At 47.2% G+C, this 23,624-nt stretch overlaps 2 protein-coding genes across 3 annotated transcripts in view; both read right to left on the reverse strand.

The window, feature by feature from the left end:
- On the reverse strand, positions 1–1,047 carry LOC308327616 (aquaporin-3-like; the record flags this gene model as incomplete). Its single annotated transcript, XM_080781139.1, has 1 exon — positions 1–1,047. One exon carries the CDS (start codon positions 1,045–1,047, stop codon positions 1–3), a length of 1,047 nt encoding a protein of 348 aa, XP_080637265.1.
- Positions 1,048–2,049: 1,002 nt separating this feature from the next.
- ttc3 (tetratricopeptide repeat domain 3) overlaps positions 2,050–23,624 on the reverse strand; it is a 42,541-nt gene continuing 20,966 nt past the window's right edge. The window contains exons 21-48 of one of the 2 annotated variants that reach the window (XM_080779982.1): positions 23,395–23,521; positions 22,814–22,936; positions 22,607–22,708; positions 21,590–21,682; positions 20,661–20,725; positions 20,102–20,244; positions 18,563–18,901; positions 18,093–18,347; positions 17,697–17,743; positions 16,504–16,560; positions 16,237–16,316; positions 15,965–16,123; positions 15,413–15,742; positions 14,664–14,901; positions 14,221–14,280; positions 11,782–11,931; positions 11,121–11,260; positions 10,398–10,466; positions 9,629–9,725; positions 9,295–9,398; positions 8,860–8,944; positions 7,640–7,741; positions 6,719–6,981; positions 6,471–6,585; positions 4,763–4,894; positions 2,932–3,024; positions 2,599–2,786; positions 2,050–2,524 (exon numbers count right to left, since the gene is read on the reverse strand). In XM_080779982.1, the coding sequence (XP_080636108.1) occupies positions 2,646–2,786; positions 2,932–3,024; positions 4,763–4,894; positions 6,471–6,585; positions 6,719–6,981; positions 7,640–7,741; positions 8,860–8,944; positions 9,295–9,398; positions 9,629–9,725; positions 10,398–10,466; positions 11,121–11,260; positions 11,782–11,931; positions 14,221–14,280; positions 14,664–14,901; positions 15,413–15,742; positions 15,965–16,123; positions 16,237–16,316; positions 16,504–16,560; positions 17,697–17,743; positions 18,093–18,347; positions 18,563–18,901; positions 20,102–20,244; positions 20,661–20,725; positions 21,590–21,682; positions 22,607–22,708; positions 22,814–22,936; positions 23,395–23,521 (3,709 nt within the window). In that variant the 3' untranslated portion in view covers positions 2,050–2,524; positions 2,599–2,645. Of the gene's footprint in view, positions 2,787–2,931; positions 3,025–4,762; positions 4,895–6,470; positions 6,586–6,718; positions 6,982–7,639; positions 7,742–8,859; positions 8,945–9,294; positions 9,399–9,628; positions 9,726–10,397; positions 10,467–11,120; positions 11,261–11,781; positions 11,932–14,220; positions 14,281–14,663; positions 14,902–15,412; positions 15,743–15,964; positions 16,124–16,236; positions 16,317–16,503; positions 16,561–17,696; positions 17,744–18,092; positions 18,348–18,562; positions 18,902–20,101; positions 20,245–20,660; positions 20,726–21,589; positions 21,683–22,606; positions 22,709–22,813; positions 22,937–23,394; positions 23,522–23,624 lie in introns of both variants that reach the window. The other variant, XM_080779981.1, reaches the window with a different exon arrangement.

Raw genomic sequence — 23,624 nt, forward strand, 5'->3', positions numbered from 1 at the left:
CTACGGAATTTGAGCGCCGTCGGGGTTCGAGTCGACCGCCGCTTCTCCCGGCTGGGCCTGATCGTCGCTGATGTCTTCGACCACCGAGATATCCCTGTCACTCTGCCTGGGTTCCACGAGGTGCAGCCCGATGAAGAGGTGATACATAGCTGCTCCCAGAAGTCCACCCACCATCGGTCCCAACACGGGGACCCAGAACCAGAACTTTATCTTGCTATCAGGATTATAGAAGACGTTCGCGACCGCCCCCTCATCGCCTAAATCCTCTTTCCCTTTCATTCCCCATCCCGCGCAGAAGGTGAACAGCCTCGGCCCCAGGTCTCTCGCGGGGTTGATGGCGTAGCCGGAGTTTAGGTGCTGGGACACTCCGATGGCCAGGACGAGCAGGCTGACGCTCAGGGCCTCCAGGAACCGCTTAGAGACGATGTAGGCCGGCTGCATCGCGTCGTCAACGTCCTTCGGAATGCCCATATTCTTCCTGTCGGTGATGGCCAGGACCATCATGGACAGGATACCGGTTGCACAGATCTGCTCTATGAAGCCATTCAAGTAATCGAGATGTTCACTAGGATACGTTGCAAATATGCCCGCCGTTTCCATATCTGGATAAGCAAGCTTCTCAATACCGTTAGGGTTACGATACATAATAGCATCATTATACACCGTATAGACAGCCATCGCTCCGAAAAATGCGCCCAAGAGTTGTGCGGTCACATAGTACAGAAACTTCCACGCGGGCAGCCTGCGCATGATCACCATGGGAAGGGTGATGGCGGGGTTCAAATGGGCTCCCGACGTTTCACGCGAGAGGAACATGGCCATCATGGTTCCCAAGGCAAAGCCCAGGTTGATGCTCAGGATGTCGGCCCTATTCAGAGTCACATAGTTGGGAGGATAGCTCAGCACCGCCTGGGCCACGGAGCCACATCCGAAGAAGATCAATATGAACGTGCCCACAAACTCGGACAGCATCTCTCTCCACACGCCGTGGATGGCCTTGGGAGAATGTTTCCTCTTGAACTCTGCACATTTCACACCTAATGTCATCTTGATTCGGTCTGAACAAGCCGTTGCCTTTACTGTGCTTTTATACTCACCTGTTGACTTTGATGACGTCACGTCACCCGCCCCCCGAAATCCCCGCCATTGGCTGTGGTCGGCCACAGTTCATTTGGCAACCGAGCCAATGAGCTAGCGTAGAGCAGTGGGTAGAGCCTTGATGGGGGTTTCCACAGGGTCCCCAGCTAAATGATTGGTAACCGAACAATAGAACCCATGTTTCTATTTGTAGACACTCTCAGGCCCCTTTTCCACCTAAAGAACTTTGGTTCTATATTGTTTTAATATCACATCTGCATCTTCCAAGCTGAATAGTGATACGCCCACTTTGGGTCCCACTTCAGCAGAGAAGTATTGTTTTGCTTCCGGTTCCAAACCTTTGCGTGATTTGGAAAAACCGCCGGTCCGCCCCTGTAACAAGATGTGCACATGCACGCACTACTTTCCGACGTGTCCCTGCCTGAGCAGTAGGCCTACAGACCAATACACTGCTCCACTCCCTGCCTGAGCAGTAGGCCTACAGACCAATACACTGCTCCACTCCCTGCCTGAGCAGTAGGCCTACAGACCAATACACTGCTCCACTCCCTGCCTGAGCAGTAGGCCTACAGACCAATACACTGCTCCACTCCCTGCCTGAGCAGTAGACCTACAGACCAATACACTGCTCCACTCCCTGCCTGAGCAGTAGACCTACAGACCAATACACTGCTCCACTCCCTGCCTGAGCAGTAGGCCTACAGACCAATAAACTGCTCCACTCCCCGGTCACTCACTTGAGAAACACTACACTGGGTGAAGCTGGGTGGGAAGTTGAATTACTACGGTGTATCAGCTCAAGTAACAGTAACACCACAACGATTTACTCCTAGTCAGAGACTAAATATTTTTATAATCTTTTTTCCCCCCTTTTTTTTAACCTTGCTCTGTGCAGCACTTTGGAACCTGGTGTTTAAAGGTGCTATATAATACAATTCATCATCATTATTTATGGGGGCAAAATGTCTTTATTTTTAGGACGATGAAAACATACAGCATATGCATCTACATTGTCAATAGCAGATGTGTACATCAACAAATACTGATGGCAAACAGAACAGTTGCTAAATTCTTTCTTGGGTTAACATTCCACTGTGAAAAAGGTGCTTCACTAAGACCTTGAAGCGAGAGACAAGAGACAATGCCACATTTTAATTAAACGATTGGTTAAAAAATAAAAAGTAAAAAATAAAAGCACAGTTAAATCAAACGGGTGGTTAATAGGATTACACAACATTAAAGCTTAATTTATGCCCATCGAACGCTCACAACCGATCATCAAGCTAACTGCGTCGTTAGCTTGCTAATTGGTTGTTTTCCGGCAAGCGATACAATCGCACAACGCGGTATACAATAACGGGATTCCACCAGGAACATATGTAATGAAAACAGATTCGGAAGGACATTAAGAGGGGTTTGCAGGGGCCTCATACATTTAGGAGAGGTTGGCGGAGGGGTGGGAGTCTCTCAGAAGGACATCAAGGAGGTGTTTGCAGGGGCCTCATACATTAGGAGAGGTTGGCGGAGGGGTGGTGGCGTCTCAGATGTTAGGAGAGGTTGGCGGAGGGGTGGGGCTCTCGGCGCAGCATTCTGCCAGCGGCGGGAAGCATGGGGAAGTCTTCGGGAAGCACGGCGTGCTCTCTGCACGTCGGGCACGTGCTCTGCTCTCTGAGCCACGACTTAATGCACTGTTCAGAGAGAAAAGACAAATCGTTAAGACAACAGAGAATGCAAGTGATAACTCTTAAAATGATGAGACGAAATGCGAAGTTTGCTGTATTTATATTAGTTCTTAGGGTTTTGAGGTCAACAATGAGTCCGTTTGTTCCTCACCTCTTTGTGGAAGCTGTGTCTGCAATCCAGCACACACACATCGCCTGCAGTCATCTCATCATGACAGATGATGCACGGGTCATCCACGTTCAGCTGGACACAACACACACCAGAAGTTACTCTTTCATACTACTGTTGGAGCGTCAACTCGTCACGTTTGCTTTTTCATATACGCGCAACACCATAAGGGAGGGCAGTGAGAGACTGGCAAGGGCACCGTGTCAGGCTTACGGAACTCGTAGTGAGCAAGCTGAGGGACAAATAGAAGGGACACATACATGGACACACTGAGGCCCCTTTTCCACCAAAAGAACTTCAGTTCAGAACCTGTGCCGTTCCGAACCTTGGTGCTTTATGCGAACCGGTCGCAAACCGGCTGCATTTCCACCAGATTGAACCCTGGTTCATTTGGTGGCGCTATTATACCTAAACACAAAATGTTGAAAAGGAGAAGGATCCGTCATGCCCGCATACGCCCAGAGGGCGTTGCACAACACAAACCGATGTAAACAGTATCCCAGAGGTTGTGATGTCAGGGTTACAAGTTATTAGTTAACGCCCCGCAAGTCTCAGCTGGATTCTGGATCGCGATGCATCCGTATACTGTTTTTATGTCATTTACCTTTTTTATGGTATAGTTGCATATTGTGTTTCGACATTTAAGCAGAACCATGTCATTAATACACATTTCTACTGCTCTGAGATGCAAAACAGCTGTTGACTGACGCCACTCTGAGAACCATTGCTCCAAGTGTCTAAAGGAAACCTCAAGGGTTCCAAATGTGTATGAATGTACAGGTGCATTTGGTTTCATTTGTACTCTCTCAAAAGCTATGGGGGTCGGTCCTTAAAATTCAAATGTTTTAGAGAACCACTGGACTGGAGTGATTTGCATGCTGATCGCGTATGTTTAGTTAGAGTTCGGAACAGTGGGTTGGGCACTGTATCCAGTTAGTTGCTGGTGCTGGACACAGAACAGTTCAAAAGAATAAAAAGTCAGCGTTTAAGTGTTTTTTTTTTTTTTTCTCTAAATTTTATCCCACGATTTTGTAACCCAGTTTTTCTTTTCACCCAGTGCCAATTATCTAATGTAATCCTGGGCGCTACACTTCCTCTGCCAACCTGGGGGGGCAGCGGACTGACCTCATGCCTCCTTCTATGCATGAGGAGTCCAAGCTGCTTCTTTTCACCTGACAGAGGGGAATTTCCCCAGCCGGACGTAGCGCGTGGAAGGGACACGTTATTCCGACCCGTTCCTTTCCCCTCCATCGGGCGCCCCGGCTGGCCAGGGGGAGGTAGTTTTAGAGACCAGGATTACGGCATGTTTTTGTGAGGGTATCTACCCTAGGGGACACGGGGAGAACATGCAAACTCCACACAGAAAGGCCCTATCGCCAACCCCCGCCTCGGGTATGGGCACTGATGACGCGGAGGGAACACGCCGCCGGTGCCCACAGCGTCCCCAGCGGGAATCGAACCCAGGACCTTCTAGCTGTGAGGCGACAGCACTACCAACTGTGCCACCGTGCCCCCCGTTTAAGTGTTTTTAATCCATTCTGGGCGGGAACCCCTTTTGGTGTTAGCATTATGCTATGCTTTAGCTATTGAAAAATAGCAGATCTACAAGCCACCCGCGCTATGAGCTTGTAGATCTGCTATTTTTGAAAAATCGAAGAATGACTGACAGAAACAGCTTTTTCTGAAAACTGTCAGGATGTAGAAGACATATTTTTAATCTGATCTCAGGTCAAAATGGGTTAAGTGTTTTTAACACATTCACAATTGCATGGCAACGTATTGGCCTTCATGGGACGTTTGGATGGACACTCACAGCATGGGAGGGTCGGTTGCCTCCCAGGGTCTGCCAGACCGGAACCGGAGCGGGCCCAGGAACGGCCACGGGAGTCCCACTGCGCTGTGGGGTGGACCTGTTGCTGCTGCTGGCTCCGTTGTTCACCTGCTCCTGGAAACAGAACAGAACATGTCACTGGGCTGTGGGGTGGACCTGCTCCTGGAAACAGAACAGAACATGTCACTGTGCTGTGGGGTGGACCTGCTGCTGGAAACAGAACAGAACATGTCACTGTGCTGTGGGGTGGACCTGCTGCTGGAAACAGAACAGAACATGTCACTGGGCTGTGGGGTGGACCTGCTCCTGGAAACAGAACAGAACATGTCACTGCGCTGTGGGGTGGACCTGCTCCTGGAAACAGAACAGAACATGTCACTGCGCTGTGGGGTGGACCTGCTCCTGGAAACAGAACAGAACATGTCACTGTGCTGTGGGGTGGACCTGCTCCTGGAAACAGAACATGTCACTGTGCTGTGGGGTGGACCTGCTCCTGGAAACAGAACAGAACATGTCACTGCGCTGTGGGGTGGACCTGCTCCTGGAAACAGAACAGAACATGTCACTGCGCTGTGGGGTGGACCTGCTGCTGGAAACAGAACAGAACATGTCACTGCGCTGTGGGGTGGACCTGCTGCTGGAAACAGAACAGAACATGTAAGCACAATGTGTAAGCACAATGCAAGGAATGAATGCATTCGCCTTGTATCCGAAGGAAGTCTGATCCAATCACTTTTACATTTTCTCCAGTTTAATCCCGAGTTTAAATTTTGTTGTGTTCAAGATCAGATTTTAGGCATGTTTAAGCCTCCAGGAAAATCCGTGTTGAGGTTCTTAATCCACAGTCCTACTGTCCAGTTGAGATTGTGTTGAAGTCCAGCGCCTTTTAGAGCTTCAATGCCGTGAGCCATGAAATGTTGAACAAACCTTGTGGTTGTCTTTTTTGCATTGTTAATATTGTATCCGTCTAGTCCCAGCCTTGTAGCTACCCGTTTCTCCGACATATTGTAAACCACATTTTTCACATGTGATTAAATAAATGCAGTTGCTGGTTCTGGCTATTATTTGTTGTTTAATGTTCAACACGAGTTTTGTAGTTCTATTTTTGACTAATTGTTTGGGTTTGAAGTATTCTGGTCCCTGGCGTGCTGGTGTGTTGATTCCTTTTAGCTTGCTGTGTACTAGATAGTCTTTAAGATTTTAGTTTTTTCTGTAGGCCGATATAATTTTATAGGAGGGCTGCCAAACACAGATAACTATTGGGGTCCTTGACATTGGAATACTTTGAGCACCACTGACATAGAAACAAAGGTTTTTCAGAAAACAGTCATGATTTATAAGACATTAAATCTGGTCTCAGGTCTCAATGGGATAACACAAACTTGTATTTAGTTTGACCCATATTACCTTTAAACCTTTGCCACGGTCATACGCAAAAACACCATTTCCTGAAATAGTGTGGCTGTCGGGCAGAAACGTTATCATGTCCATATTTCAACTTTTAGTTAAATGTTTGGGTCTTTTCCCCCCGTAAATCGATTGCCCTAGATCGATTGCCTGGAACAACATATTTTCAGATGGGTGTCGGCGGTAAATTTACCTATATTTTTGGGGGTCCTTGACATGAAATCGTTTGAGCACCACCGATATAGAAACACAGGTTTTTCTGAAAACAGTCATGATTTTGTACCTGGTGGTCCAGGATGATCTGCGTCACTCCACTGGCCACGTCCTGGAAGGCCATGCTGTTCAGCTGTCTGCCGTTCATCACACGGAACTCCTGGACAAACTTGATCAAGTCCAGCCTGGGAAACGACACACACATTAAGGCGCTTTACGCGTGTTCAGTATGGCAGGCTCTCTCGGAAATAGGGACCGGGAAAACCCATTAATTGACATTAAGAAATGATCAGATTGTAAGTGTGGCGTGGTGTTCACCTGGTGTAGTCGGGGAAAACACTGGACAGGTGCTCCAAGACCCGCTCAAACACAGTCGGGGGTTGTTGGGCTTCCAGGGTCTTGGCCTGGGGGGGCCCTGCGGCTCCCGGCGGTGGAGAGGCCCCGGCCGCCGCCTCGGGGTGGCCGTGTGTGTGGGGGCCCTGGTGGCTGGGCCCCGGGGGGCCCCGCGCCGCCTGGGGCCCCTCGTAGGGGCTCTGTGACGACGGAGGGCTCTGCGGCAGCTGGTGGACAGACAGGAACATCTGCCACGCAACACACAGTGTTAAGGTTTCGTCATTTAACCAATAATTGGTTAGAAAGACATGTGTAGAATTTGGTCTCTAATGGTCTATATAATGTTGGAATAGCCACCTCCTTGTGATGCCCAGTAGGCTATGGTGCAGGTTACACCAACAAACGGATGTATAAATATTAAACTGTAAATATGTTTGAAGTGAACTTTTGTCATGTTTTATTTGTGCTCATGGAAATGCTTATTATCAAGAGACCAGATTCTACAAATGTCTTCTAAATCATGATTGTTTTCGGGGGAAAAAAACCTGTTTTATTCAAAACCTTTTCATGTCAAGGACCCCAAAAACTATAATGGAATGAAATTGCCGCCGACCGAAAATATGTTGTTCCAGGGACCCCCCCAGAAGCAAAGATATGAGTTAAAAACATTTGCTACGAGCTTGTATATGTGCTATTTTTCAACAGCTAAAGTTTAAAATGCAGCTGGGGGGGGGGGGTCCCTGGAACAACATATTTTCAGATGGGGGGGGTCGGGGGCCAATTACATATATTTTTGGGGGTCATAGAAACATAGGGTTTTTCAGAAACCCGTCAGGATTCAGGAGACATTTGTAGTCTCAGGTCTAAATGGGTTAATAGTACAAGTATTCAATCAATCACTCTTACTGGTACAACTGGTGTCTGGGGAGCACTGGGGACGCTGATGGAAGGCAGAGTTCCCAGCCTTATGCCCATCTTCACCTGGTCCATCTGCACCTGGTACTGACACTACACACACACACACACACACACATTTATCCGACACCATAGGAGTGACATGCGGAAACAACGATCGGAGAAAAAAAAGCTGATCCTGACAGTTTCAGGAAAACTCATGCGGTTTTATTTTTAATAAAAAATGTCAACTTTGTCTAGTTTTGACTAATTTGTGTAGAAAGAAGATCCGGTAGGTATGCCTACGCCGACCGAATCACTGCTGTTGCAAAACGATATGATTGGACCAAAACTGTACACCACTTCCTTATTGGAAACGACGGGAATGTAAACAAATGGATTTGATCTCGTCCGCTTGTCACTAAAAACATACACAACGGACGTGTTTGCGGGAGACACTTTAGAAGAAGTGTGTAAAGTGTCTGTCTGGGATTGCTCATATGCGAGGCTGCAGCTGGGTGCATCTCAAACAGCGTGGAGACTTCTGTTTACAAACGAAACCTCGCAAGACGGCCCGCGAGAGTTGGAAACGCCGCAGTACTATCTCCGACTAAAATAGTAACTTTATAAATCTATCTTAAAAGACGAAAATAAAACCGCATGAGTTTTCCTGATGTCATAAACTGTCAGAATCAGCTTTTGTTGTGTTGGTTCATGTGCTAAAAGAGTGACTTTGAGAGCCGTTTCCCGTTACAATGGAAGTCAATGAGAGACTATTTTTATTTCTTAAATTGCTAATAAACAACACAACTGAGCTAAATAACTCATGGAATGGAATAGTTTGCCCATAATAAGGTAAGAAAACAACCCAAACCTCTGAAAATTTGTATTGTGGGCTTCACGTCTGCCATGTACACTATGACAACCCCGGTGGTCCTCTCACCTTTTCAATTCAAGGACCACCAGAACTCCGAGAGCATACAAATGGAACCCTCACGGGTACATTTGGTTCCATGTGTACACTCTCAAGAGTTACAGACCGGTAACGGGTCCACCTGTAAACCCCTGGGCCTATTGGAACAGTTAGGGAATGGGAATTGTTCAAATCCTAAGGGATCCCAACCCTAGCAGTGTGTCTGTGAGTGACGAATGGTGTTGTAGTGTCTAGCTGCTGCGAGTGATGATTCTGAATGCTAACTGGCTAACTAATTGGGTGTCATGATCGACTGTACCTCAACGTTGGAGATCTTGTCCTCGGCCTCTTGAACACAGGCTCTCCAGTTGCCTCTCGGAACGTTCAAAACTTGAGGGGGGAACCTGGAAAAGATCAGGACGCCACAGAGCGGTGTGAATGGAACTGGTGCGTATGCTAGGGAGCGAGCGCACACCAGTGTTACTAAGGCGCCGACCACGGCAGGTAATAATGCTACTAAGGGAAGGTAGTGGTACCCAAAAAACATGCAGGTTTCTAATCCTGGTCGCTATACTGCCTCCCCCTGGCCAGCCGGGGGATGGAGGGGAAAGGAACTGGTTGGAAGATCGTGTTCCTTCCACACGCTACGTCCAACCGGGGAAGCCGGTTGGAATGGTCAAGAGCATAGCTCTTGACCATTCCCTGGACCTACCTGGGCGCCACCTCCTCCAGTTTGACCATTCCCTGGACCTACCTGGGCGCCACCTCCTCCAGTTTGGCCAGGATAGCTTTGGCATCCGAGGAGGACCTGTAGAGGTCATGCAAGGCCTGGTCCTGTTGGTTCTCCAAGTTGGACAGCTGGTGGACCAAACACAGGTACAGTTTAAACACAGGTACAGTTTAAACACAGGTGCAGTTTAAGTCTGGTGCTCAAATTATTTGGGGGGGGGGGGGGGGGTCTAGAGCAGGGGGTGTCAATCTTTTGGGGCTGGGGGACCCCCGAAAATACTTTGGCCATGTCTCGCGGATAGGAGCTCACGTTGGTGTCTATAAGTGAGGTCAAAGTTAAAGGGAGCACAGATGCAGACCTGAGCTGCCTGGGACCTCCTGCCGGCTTTGTTACACAGCTCCTTGCATCTCCTGATCTCGTCCTCCAGGCTCATCTTCTCTGCTGCCGACTGGTTACTGTGGAGACAACAGCACACGCTCACCATCTGATGTCACCACTGTTACTGTGGAGACAACAGCACAGGCTCACCATCTGATGTCACCACTGTTACTGTGGAGACAACAGCACAGGCTCACCATCTGATGACACCACTGTTGCCGTGCATCATTACTGTGTGAGGACCCATTTACACATCCAGATTGGAATAAATAAGTCTTGAACACAAACAAGTCACATGGAATCAGATTTTTACAAATGCGACTTGAGCCACATTCAGAGGTGGTTGTCATCTCAGTCTGAACGCAGCCAGTAACCCGATCCAAGTCAGATTCCGAGTTTGCGTTTTGCGTTTAGACCTCATTTGCGTTTAGACTTATTTAAACAAAATCTGATTCCAATCTGGATGTGGAACACTTATGATTCAGGCTGCATTTGGTGACAGTCTGAAGACACAGATCTGTGACAGATCCGATCTGCAAATGCAGCGTGAACGGTCGGGACAAAAGATCGGATTTGAGAAATGAATCAGATTTTACTCTGATTCGACTGGGTACCGATCCGTTTGTGTAACGTTTCGATTGCCACAGCAAACTGCTGCAAACATTTCTGACCGAAATACCGGGACATTTTGCATGGTTTGTCATCGCTGGCCTCATTTGCGCAGCATTTTCCCATGTACCTACACTTACCTTAGTTCCAAGAATCGCTCCAGCTGCCTGTCATAACCGAGGCCCTTCTCTCTGATGCTTTTGGTAATGCTGTGTGACACAAAGAGATTACTCTGTTAAAACATTCACAAAAACACATGGTTTCAGGAGCTGGTCGGTTCAGCAGGAGAAATAAATCTGGGACGGCCTGCCAAGGACAATGACTCACTTAACACAGCGGTTCCCAAAGTGGGGTCCCTAGGGGTACGCGACGCATAGCCAGGGGGTACCCAAGGTGCAAAAAAATTGGATTATTGTCAGCGTTTCTTTTCAATCGTGATAAACGATAACAGCGATCATTGCCAGCAGAGACATCCGAGAGCCACAGGTTGCGCTAAACGTCTAGTTCAGTGGTCCTTGGGGGGGGGGGGGGGGGGGTTCCAGCTAAATAATGGAGAGTTGGTAACCAAATGGTTTTATTTTACACTCTCAAGAGTTAAATTATTGTTAAACATCTGCATCAGTTCATTCACAAGAAGTGTACAAAATTTGTGAATGTAGAAGAATTGTTATTTTGATCATTTGACTGTTATCTCTCCCAATGGTACCAACAACAGCAGGAGGGAGATGTGTACATAATACATATTCTTTAGTTTTGGGTCTGAGAGGCTAACTGGCATCCATTGGTGGTCCGTGGCTCAAATGCCCAATAAACAATGGGCCAGTTGAAAAGGGTTGAAAACCACTGGTGTGGTCAGTAGTCACCTCTCCTGCGCCTCGGCCAGTGCTTTGATCTCCAACTTCAGGGCCTTGAGGGCCTCCTGGTTCTCCCTCTTCTCTCGCTGGTCCCGTTTCACCTCGTCCTCCAGTTTCTGCTGGAACAGCGCCAGCTCTTTGTTCATCACCTGCACGTTCAACACACACACACACACACACACACACACACACACAAAAGAAAACGTTCGTCGACTAAAAGTCTAAAACAGAGAATATATCGAAAGTACTGCCAATAATAACTAAACTAAAATGTTAGGGCGGGACTAGTGGAGAAGAGATCATGTAGAACTAAAAATACATTTTATGTCCGGGTGTTGCACTCTGAAACTCAGGCTCACAACGCCAAAATACATTTTTGGCGACAAATTAAACTGACTTTACATTTCTGCTAAGCAGCGAGCTATATAGGCTTCGGTTAATTCCATTTATATTAGGGCAAAGTCGACGGTGTAGCCGGAACGGGGAGGTGGTGTCACATCCGCTGTGGAAGGATGTGACCCTTGGCGGGTTGTTGAGTTAACACAGCCACCTACCTGTGTGTCGGCACTCATCTCAGCGTACTCGGGTTGTTGAGTTAACACAGCCACCTACCTGTGTGTCGGCACTCATCTCAGCGTACTCGGGTTGTTGAGTTAACACAGCCACCTACCTGTGTGTTGGCACTCATCTCAGCATACTCGTCTCGCAGGATAGCGATGGCCGCTCCTCGTCTTGCTTTGAACCGGTCATGGCTGGACTTCATGGCATAGATGCGTTTCTCCAGGTCCCTCTGGCTCTTCTCCATCTTATTGATCTCGCCCTGGAAGGTGGATCAAAGCACCACACAGACCATATTCACACGGTGGCCCATCTTGCCATTACGTGAATATGGTCAATAACTCTTCCTACTTCCGGGCCCCTTCACAGGTGTTACCGATGATACTAATGAAGGCTCTTGTTCCATTCTGGTCAAACAGAGGAGTCAGAGGAGCAATGTTGGCTCGCTGGAATCACTCTGCTGACACCAGTGGGTCTCAAATGGCCCCGTACGGGTGTGTAACTCTGAGAGCGAGTGTACAAATGGAACCAAATGGACCCGCATGTGTCCATCGGTACACTCTCCATGTTGCTGCCCCCGGCCCTCTGGAATGCACTCGCCAACAAAACATACAGTAAGCACATAAGCCCCATTTTATACGTTGGCTGTGTGGGAAAATAAGCCACCTACAAGCTCACAATGTAGCTCAATATCATTTTCTTTTAACTTTGGTTTGATAAGTATATTTTGAATACAGGCCTTTTAAATGTAACAGCGAATTTCTTGTTCTACAGAGTGGTAATTATAATAATAATAGATTTATAATGCACTTTACCTTCGTGAAAATCTCAACGTGCTACAATAAGCAAATGCATATCTTAGTGGTATTGCTACTTTCTCCTAAAGAATAATTACAACTAGAAAAAGTGCCATTCTGGGCACAGGTCTCTACCAGGAGGATAGGAGTGTGTGAGATGTTTGGCAAAATGTTTAGGAGTAATATAAACATGTTTTTTTGTTTTAGTTTTTTGCAACAATTTTCTTCATTTTGTTGAGGAAATGCAGAGCCAGATCATGTCTGAGGATAGATGGATCGATGGATGAGCAGGACATGTGCAGCATTTTGAACGACACAGGCCACTCCTGAAAACTTTGGAAGGCAATCTTAGCCAATCAGTGTAGAATCTGAGAAATCCAACAGACATGACTACAGAGATCATGTGGACCGATTTGCGTGAGATTTTGATGAAATCTGTGCGACTAACATAAGCAATGTGTTTTGCAGATTATAGCGCCTCATGGTGGACGGACGGAGTGCAAAACATACTCTCTCCGCATGCCTTCGGTCTGGTGGAGACAATAGCTAAATTCCAATACCCAAAATCTCGGGCACTCGCTCACTCCCACTCGGTCACTCGGGGTCATTCCAGCGTGACCCGGAAATGGTTAACGTTCCGATTGTTAAAGTGCTCCATCAAGGAGGAGAGGAGAGTCGAGTGGAGGAGCCGAGTGGGCTCGAGGAGACCGCATATAGCGAGTGTACATCGGGTGCAGGCTCGGTGGGGTATTTTGTCTCCTCGCAGCGGATTTCCGCATCACGTGTACATCGTACTTCTCCAGTGACATAAGTCCGCCTCCTCCACGTGTGGCACAGAAAACACTGCTTGAAACCCGATACATGCACCCCCCCCCCCCCCCCCCCCCATCTACCGGCCGGCTGAGTCACTGACCCAACACACACATGCACCGCACGCACTGTGCCGTGAAAGTGAAAGGACCACAACAAGCCACTGGCTTTATTGCGTTGTGTGATATAAGCATAATAAAAGTAGGATATATAAATTAGGCCGGCTATATTGTGCGCACCTCAAAAGCTATAGTTAATTTATCTCTGTGCATGCCTGAATGCACAGACTGCTATGAATGACAAATGTATTTATTTATATGTGGACTGTACTGAATATGTAAGTCAGAGAGACTATACCTAATTCCTGTTATAATGTCCGTTATTTGCAAAGACTGTCGGAGGAGGACTGTCTGTCAGGAGGGAGGGGGGGGGGGGGGGGGGATTTATACGTGTGCGCATCCTGGCGCTTATTCACTATTTCAGGAATAAATAGCCTTGCCTTGCACATGTTACCAATACACATTGGCCTCGGTTACATGCACAAGATGATGAATTGTCTATTCTGTAGACTGTACTGCTCTGTTCGGAGTTCCAGTGATCCAGCTGTGTGACACTGTATTGTTCCACCACTTTTCCTTTGGCAATGTAAACGTATGTTTTCCCATGCCAATAAAGCCCTTTGAATTGAATTGAAACACGTCATTAGTGATCGCGGAATGTGCCGTCGCTTTGAAATGACAGCGTAGTACATTCCGATTATAGAGGAAAATTAGACCACCACTCTGTCCTCGCATCGAATCCTCTCCTCCTCCTCTCCTCCTCGCTGGGGGCGGAGCCGAGGAGCGAGTGGAGGACGCGAGGAGAGTGAGCGAGTGTGAAAGTTGCGGTATTGGAATTTAGCTAATGAATGTGTACACAATGAGGTGTAACGACATGGAACTCACGTTATTCACGACTTCAAGAGGCTCAAGTTTTTCTGTATTGACCGCTACTGCCCTCTTAACCTATAAGAAGAAGAAAAAAAAAGAAAAAAAAACACAGAAGCTAAATAATTTAGAACACTTTGTGAATCTTGCTTTATATACTTCAGCTATTGAAAAATAGCAGATCTACATCTATTTTTTGAAAGATTGTGAAAATGTGCCGCAAATCTTTGAATATTTTAACTCAAGTCTTTGCTTCTGGGGGGAGGGTCCCTGGAACAACATATTTTCAGATAGGGGTCCGTGGCCAAATACAGATAATTCTGGGGCTCCTTGACATGAAATATTGAGCACATACACATACAGTAGGTATTTCAGAAAACTGTCATGGTTTAGAAGACATTTTCAACGTCAGGCCTAAATGGGTTACAACAGCAGCTGTAAAAAAAAATCCCTGCACCAACCTGTATGACCGAGGGTTTCCGTGCGAGCTTCTGGCCAGCGGCGGCGGGTGTGGTAGGGAGCGGGCCCTCGGACGCGGCGCCGTCGTCCATCTGACTCACATACAGGTCCAGGTCGTGGTCCAGGTCTCCGGCGGAGAACAGCGCCGTCTCCGCGGCGCAGTACGAGGCGGCCAGCTCTCGCCCCTCGCCGCTCACCAGCGGCGAGAGCACGCCGTCGTACAGGAAAGGACTGGGGAGGCTGGGGAGGAGGCAAAGGTTACCATAGTTAGAACTGAAATTTAAAAAATAAATAAAAAATGTTTTTATTTCCATGGGAGAAAAAAGAAAAGAGTCTGGGGCCGAGTCCACTTCAATCCGGCATAGAGACTCAAGCCCATCTCACACCGTCTGCGGCGCGGCACGTTGCCGCGCGGCGCCGCCTGGAAAATAGAACTGTGTTCTATCGGCTCGCCGGGTGGCGCGCCGCGACGCGGCGGACGGAGCCGGTGTGCGATAGGTTCATTGAAAATAATGGAGGCGGCCGTGTCCGCCGCGCGGCGGACGCAGCCGGTGTGTGGTGGGCTTAACACAAAACTAAACTAAAACCCGTAAAGTGCAGTCACAAAAATAAAATAATAATAAAAACTAGCAAACCAGCTCCGAAGACGAACTAAAACTAACTGAATTGCATTCTTTTTTTTAATAAATATATAAAAGAAAGGTCCAAACAAACTAAAGCTAAACTCTAATAAATATAAAACTATTACCACCTTGGGAGGAAGTCGGCGTCAGAGGAGGGAGGGTCGTTCCCGATGACGTCCAGGTCGTCCAGGCCGCCCAGGCCGTCCACCAGGGCGGCGCCACCGCCACCACCGCCACCCCCACCGTTGTGCAGCAGGGCGGCGCTGGCGTGCTTGGTGAGGCCCACGCTCAGCGGGCCCACGGCCGCGAAACGCTGCGAGTCCAGCAGGAAGGAGCGCAGGCCGCCCGCCACCTGGATCTGCGTGCGCGCCACGGGGGGGAAGTAGGACAGCTCGCCCACCAGCAGCGGGTCCTCGGCCGCCAGGGGCCCGTGCTCCTCCAGGATCTGAGCAAAGTAGCTGGCAGTGGGCGAGAGAGAGAGAGAGAGAGACACGAGAACAAACAAACCAAAAACAAATTAAAAATATGTTCCAACTTTCAATCGTGGCCGTTGTACTCACTCATACAAACTCTCTTTAGTGGGGTCAGGGTTGTACTCACTCATACAAACTCTCTTTAGTGGGGTCAGGGTCATACTCACTCATACAAACTCTCTTTAGTGGGGTCAGGGTCATACTCACTCATACAAACTCTCTTTAGTGGGGTCAGGGTTGTTGTCTAGAATGTTCTTATAGCGGCTTCTGCAGCCGCCGCCGGCGCTATACTGCTCCTCAAAGTCAGCCACTCTCTCTCGAAGGTGATCGGGCACGCTGAACGGATCGTTCTGATTAAGGAATAACCTGTCGACACAAAGCCCGAGTTAGAACATTGACACATCAGCGCGATCGTACTGATGAAAGTGCATTCGTCTCAATACGCAGTGCTGTGAAGTGTGAGGATTTAAGCAACTTACAAAGAATCGTCCTCATCCAGAAAGTCTTGTTCACGGTCCTCTCTTGTACCGCCTCTCATCCCAGACAAGATGATAACGGGCTGAAGAAAAGGGCAACGGGAGCAACATTTCAGCATGGCGTTTAAAAGCATAAAGCATCACTTATACTCTGTAATACCACCGCCCCAAAATAACAGACTTTGATAATAACCATGCTTCTTGATAAAACAAGTGTTTGAGTGAGCACACGTCTTCATGCTCCCACAAAAAACACAAACTTTTTCTCACCTTCGTCTCTTTCTGTTTCTTTTTGCGGCTTTTGTTCTTGGTCTTAATAGGAGAATTCTGAAAGCACATGATTTTACAGAGTGTCATCATATATTGACGAATCAGACAGACCAAACAGAGTCCTCTGCGACACGCAAGTCCAGTTTGAAGTCCATCGCTTGTTCCATACGCCATGTGGGCGGTTCCATACGCCATGGAAAAAGCAGCAGACCACTGGTGGCTGGTGGGATAGATAATTTTTTGTTTCCATTTTTGGGAATGGGAGTCAATGGCGGTCAAATCAGGCTCAACGACACCATGAAGTGAAGTCCCAGATAAAGATGACTGACGTCACAGTACAGACGCCATGAAGTCCCACTCCCAGATAAAAATAACTGACGTCACAGTACAGACGCCATGAAGTCCCAGATAAACATAACTGACGTCGCAGTACAGACGCCATGAAGTCCCAGATAAACATAACTGACGTCACAGTACAGACACCATGAAGTCCCAGATAAACATGACTGACGTCACAGTACAGACACCATGAAGTCCCAGATAAATATGACTGACGTCGCAGTACAGACGCCATGAAGTCCCAGATAAACATAACTGACGTCACAGTACAGACGCCATGAAGTCCCAGATAAACATAACTGACGTCACAGTACAGACACCATGAAGTCCCAGATAAACATAACTGACGTCACAGTACAGACACCATGAAGTCCCAGATAAACATGACTGACGTCACAGTACAGACGCCATGAAATCCCAGATAAACATGACTGACGTCACAGTACAGACGCCATGAAGTCCCAGATAAACATGACTGACGTCACAGTACAGACGCCATGAAGTCCCAGATAAACATGACTGACGTCACAGTACAGACGCCATGAAGTCCCAGATAAACATGGAAGCTGTGCCGTTGACATGATAAGAGAGTATGTCAGATTTGAGACTTTAGTTAATATTAGGCCTAAAGTTGAACCCAACATATATTTGGTTGTTACTAGTAGAGTCCCCATTATGGACCCTGAATTGCCACTTCTATTCAACGGACAGGCAGACCTAGCATCCTAGCATGCAAACGGGGCAGGGGTGAAAAAGGTCAAGGACAAGATTGCGACTATTTCTGCTAAGGATCTGCACAAAGCACATAAGTGACTTGTGCTTTTTCGCCGTAAGGCAACACGTTAAGCACTTACATGTTCATTTTCATTCTCAGTCTTCTTTATGACTAAACATTGGCCATCTGAAAGAAGTGAGACAAAACACGTTAAAAAAGGAAGACAACGCAGGGGGCCACAAAAACAAAAACAACAACAACTTACCACTTGAATGAGCGCTCGCTCACCCATCGTTTCATAAATGTTCATCCCAGAATAGTGTGTGCACGTGGACTTTCAAAGAGCTTACCCATCGTTTCAAAATATTCATCCAGAATAGTGTGTGCAACGTGGACTTTCAAAGAGCTTACCCATCGTTTCAAAATGTTCATCCCAGAATAGTGTGTGCAACGTGGACTTTCAAAGAGCTTACCCATCGTTTCAAAATGTTCATCCCAGAATAGTGTGTGCAACGTGGACTTTCAAAGAGCTTACCCATCATTTCAAAATATTCATCCAGAATAGTGTGCAAGTGGACAAACTCATGCCTGTGCTCCTCCAGAGTCCAGATAAGGAGCCTCTGGTCCTGCTCCGTTAGTCCAGTTAGTCCCGCTACAGTACTATCACTAACAACCTGTGCGTTTCGTTGTAAAACAGCGTTCATCGGCACAAAGGTGAATAGAACAGTCTTGTCCAGGTCCTCCAGGACGACAGAGTAGCGCTCCAGAAACTCCCTGGCGGCGTCCAAACCTTCGGGATCGAAGAGGAAGAAAAAAGAAAACAAACTGTGATCACAATTTATAATATCTTTGTAAAATTGTGTTTTTTTTATTACCGGTATATATTTTTGTGATTTGATCAGTTGGCACTTTTAATTCTGTAGTACGTGATGTTACAATGACTATACAGATCTATTCTATTTCATGGTACCGTTTGCAACGCCATGTCAAACTGCTTCCACCAACCTGCACTGTCCAGCTGACTGGCCCAGTCGTGCAGTTTGGGACTGATCTCCACACAGCTGCAGAGGAAGTGGATGAACACGCGCGCCCACACCCTGTTCTTGCGCTCCAGGAGGAGCTCCGCCACCTGGCCCAGCGTCTGGGGCTCCTGGCGCAGGCCGCCGCCCAGGAGGCTCACGGCCAGCGCGTTGCCCTTGGCCTGGTCCAGCTCCACCCAGGGCCTCAGGCTGCCCCACAGGGCCGTGACGCGCGGGCACTTCTCCTGCTGGAACGATTGCAGCCGCTCGCTGATCTGCAGCAGCACGCGGTCCCTGTAGAGGAGCCACGCCGCCTGGGACGTGTCTGGTGGAACACACACACACACACAGGGTTAGGACGTGTCTGGTGGGATGACACACACACACACACACACACACACACACACACACACAGGGTTAGGACGTGTCTGGTGGAACACACACACACACACACACACACACAGGGTTAGGACGTGTCTGGTGGAACACACACACACACACACACACACACACACAGGGTTAGGACGTGTCTGGTGGAACACACACACACACACACACAGGGTTAGGACGTGTCTGGTGGGATGACACACACAGGGTTAGGACGTGTCTGGTGGAACACACACACACACAGGGTTAGGACGTGTCTGGTGGAACACACACACACACAGGGTTAGGACGTGTCTGGTGGGATGACACACACACACACAGGTTTAGGAGGGTTAGGACGTGTCTGGTGGGATGACACACACACACACACAGAGTTAGGACGTTAGGGTTAGGACGTGTCTGGTGGAACACACACACACACACAGGGTTAGGACGTGTCTGGTGGAACACACACACACACAGGGTTAGGACGTGTCTGGTGGGATGACACACACACACACACAGGTTTAGGATGGTTAGGACGTGTCTGGTGGGATGACACACACACACACACACACACACACACAGAGTTAGGACGTTAGGGTTAGGACGTGTCTGGTGGGATGACACACACACACAGAGTTAGGGTTAGGACGTTAGGGTTAGGACGTGTCAGGTGGAATGACACACAAGCAGCACAGCGGGTTAAACATCTTTTGGGGGGTTTTTAGACCCGAGGTCGCTTCTACAAAATGTCTTCAAATATAAAGCCTGACAGCTTTCTGAAAAAGCTATCTATGTCAGTCCGGTGTTCAAACTTGTTCACGTCAAGGACCCCGCAAATTATACGTGCTTAGCCAGTAGCCACTGACCCCCCCCCCCCCCCCTTCAAGAAAGCTACAGTCTGATAATCAGGCTACTATAAAAGCGCAATTGCCATTAATCAACGGCAATGGCGTTAAGCGTTAGTATCAAAATTAGGCTTCAATTGGCATTAATCAATGGCGCTGAAAGTATTAATAGGTTAAAACAAAATATTTGAAACCATTCACACATACACTTCCGCACTGTGAATTGTTAGATGAGAACTTTTTTGGGGGCAGAATGTTTAGCATCGTTCTCACTGGCGGTATGACACTGAAATGTCATAGAGGAGTACCTTTCTCCAGAGATTGGCCTACTGCGTTCTCCTGTGGAATGTGGTCATTTTCAGAAATCTCACTCTGGTCATCTTCATCAGATGCCTGTCGACGCTGTTTCCGTTTGAGCTTGCGTTCTTCCTTCGATTTTAACTTCTTGAGACTGGAAATGAGCCACAAAACAGAGAATGGAATCAGGCCACTGCGTCCGCACACCTAAACATCTTTTCCTAAAATGTGAATGCTTCCAGTCTGTGTCAGACGCTGAAGTCACAGTGCGACATAACAGGTGTAAAAAGTACTCACATTTCTTTACTTAAGTAAAAGTATCAATACTGCAAACAAGTCAAAATCCGGAATGGAAAATGTACTTCAAGTACAAAATTATTGATATCAAAATATACTTAAAGCACCAAAAGTAAAAAGTACTCAGTCACTGCCCATTTCACAAGTTCAAAATGTATACAAAATCTTTTGAAAATAGCCAATCTACACTGCGACTGTAAACATGAATACATGAGATTATCAAGGCTTCCATTTTCAGTCAAAGCATTTATGTGATTGGGTTATGCTGCTCACCTAGAACATGTCTGATTTACTTTCAACTTCTTTGGACCCTCAGGTTTAGAGATGACCGTCTCAAACTGAAAAGAGAAAGGAGGTTGGTACAGGTCTCGCACCGTTGTGATCAGCATACCCTTACTTGTACTGTAAATAAGATATTGAAGAAAGACCCTATGAGCATGCCGTTTGTGGAACAAGCTTCCAAATATAATCTGAAACCCTTGACTTGTACTTGTTTTGTGGTCAACGCGCTCACACTTTCTTCCTTCCTGCCTTGATCTCCTGAAGATCATGGCCTCGATCTCCTGGAGATCATGGTCTTGATCTCCTGGAGATCATGGCCTCGATCTCCTGGAGATCATGGTCTTGATCTCCTGGAGATCATGGCCTCGATCTCCTGGAGATCATGGCCTCGATCTCCTGGAGATCATGGTCTTGATCTCCTGAAGATCATGGCCTCGATCTCCTGGAGATCATGGCCTCGATCTCCTGGAGATCATGGCCTCGATCTCCTGGAGATCATGGTCTTGATCTCCTGGAGATCATGGCCTCGATCTCCTGGAGATCATGGCCTCGATCTCCTGGAGATCATGGTCTTGATCTCCTGAAGATCATGGCCTCGATCTCCTGGAGATCATGGCCTCGATCTCCTGGAGATCATGGCCTCGATCTCCTGGAGATCATGGTCTTGATCTCCTGAAGATCATGGCCTCGATCTCCTGGAGATCATGGTCTCGATCTCCTGGAGATCATGGTCTCGATCTCCTGGAGATCATGGTCTTGATCTCCTGGAGATCATGGTCTTGATCTCCTGGAGATCATGGTCTTGATCTCCTGGAGATCATGGTCTTCATCTCCTGGAGATCATGGTCTTGCTGAAACGTAGCCAGAGAATGATGATACAAGGCAACGGTGACGTCCCTGGTGATACCAAGACAACTTACCTTACACTTTATAAGGCCTGTTGAACCATAGATGTGAATACTATTGATTCTACCCACGCAGTCGGGAGTGAAGCATGGCTCCTGTAAGAAATCCTGCAAGACAAGACAATAAATGGGGATTTGTATTTATTTTTATTCTTTTTGCAAATGCAGCTTACAAAGTGCTTTACAAATCCCTTCAAGAGTGTATTGTGTGAAGTGATGAGACTACATTAAACGTGGCATTAATGTATACGTTTCCAAGAACTCCTTCAAAAACCTAACCTAAGGTTTCTGAAAACCTGCAAATTCTTATTAAAACATTTAAAAAGTAATTATCTTGCTTCATGTATTGAAACAACAGGCTCCGATGGCCAAGCAACAACAACCAATGAGACACGGACGTAGCTCCCCAATTCAAAGGTACACCAACGTATAGGTTGCACCAGTTCTGAATGGGTTAATTAAACTGATCAATGCCAAATATTATCAAAGTATTCTGAGGCGTCCCTGGACTTGAGTCAAGGCCAGTGTTGATTTCATCGACTAAAACTACGAGGAAAAATGTCTTTCGACACTGAATAAAATATAAACAAAAACTAAGCCATGATGACTAAAACTATGACAAAATATATTGACAAGACACAAGTCATTTTACACTGTTGCATGCTGAAAATGGCAGATTACAAGCTCACAACACTTCGCAGTGCATTGTGAGCTTGTAGATCGGCTATTTTGTGCAAGGGTAAAATGAGCGCATTACGACACCATCAAGGCCCCGAAAACTTCAATGTAGTCGACAAAATCAACTGTAGATTTAGTCGACTAAAACTAGATGAAAACTATTCAAGAGACTATGACCAAAAAGCCAAAATGTGCTATCAAAATCACCACCCACTTTGAGAAGCCCTGCCTTATGAAATGCTGCCATGCTATTAGCCTGGCATTGCCAGGAACATTATTTTACTTATTTTATGATATGAATGATGCACAAATACACATTGGTCATTTTGTTATGTCGTGTGTTTATGCAAATACCTTGTCATTTCTGTCTGAAAATGCTGCTGCTTTGAGCGTCTTCCAACAGTTCATGTGATACTCCACAACACAGCTCTGGCAACAACCTATTCTAATGAAACCCTGTGGAAGAAAAGGGACATTGATGGAAACGGCATGAAAACCAGCCGCACGACAGCAGGGCAGCGTCCTCGTTTACAACATGACCACCACGGAGCGACGTTTCACCTTAAAATCTGGATCCGTGAAATAGATTTCAACCTTCAAATGGCCGAGGCAAGTCTCATGACAACAAATGGCATCGGGGTGTGGTGGAAACTTGCACGAGTCCATGGCACCCGCCAGGAGTTCCTATTGGAAGGAAACACACATTTGAGATGTTTGACCCATTTAGACCTGGGAACGATTCTACAAATGTCTTCTAAATCCAGACAGTTTTCTGAAAAAGCTATGTTTCTATGTCAGCCGTTCTTCGATTTTTCAAAAATAGCAGACCTACAAGCTCGTAGCGCGGCACTCGGTGGCGCGCTATGAGCTTGTAGATCAGCATGTGTGGCAGGATAAAACTAACATGTGGCAGGTTAAAACTAACATGTGGCTCCCAGCATGTGTGGCAGGTTAAAACTAACATGTGGCTCCCAGCATGTGTGGCAGGATAAAACTAACATGTGGCTCCCAGCATGTGTGGCAGGTTAAAAACTGTGAGGTTAGGTTTAGGGTAAGGTGTCGGACTGTTAGTGTGTCGGACCGAACACATGCACCCGTTTATAGATATGGCTCAAAATGACAATACAAAAAGGAGGATCTACCTTGAAATAATCGATGTTTGTTTCTTTGACAATCTCTTTAGTCATAGGCCAGGTGAGTTTACCAGGTGTTATTTGATTCTTAACCATCTGAAGAGAGTCTGAAAACTGACTGTGGGCCTCTGGATACCTGGGAGGAGGGAACAACGTTCAGAACAAGTTCAGTTTATGAATTAAAAATCACCAGTCAACGTAGAAGCAGTGTTTCATTCACCCCATTGTAAAATATGTGC

This window comes from Protomyctophum bolini, assembly GCF_963924005.1.
Source record: "Protomyctophum bolini genome assembly, chromosome: 13".
Classification (NCBI taxonomy): domain Eukaryota; kingdom Metazoa; phylum Chordata; class Actinopteri; order Myctophiformes; family Myctophidae; genus Protomyctophum; species Protomyctophum bolini.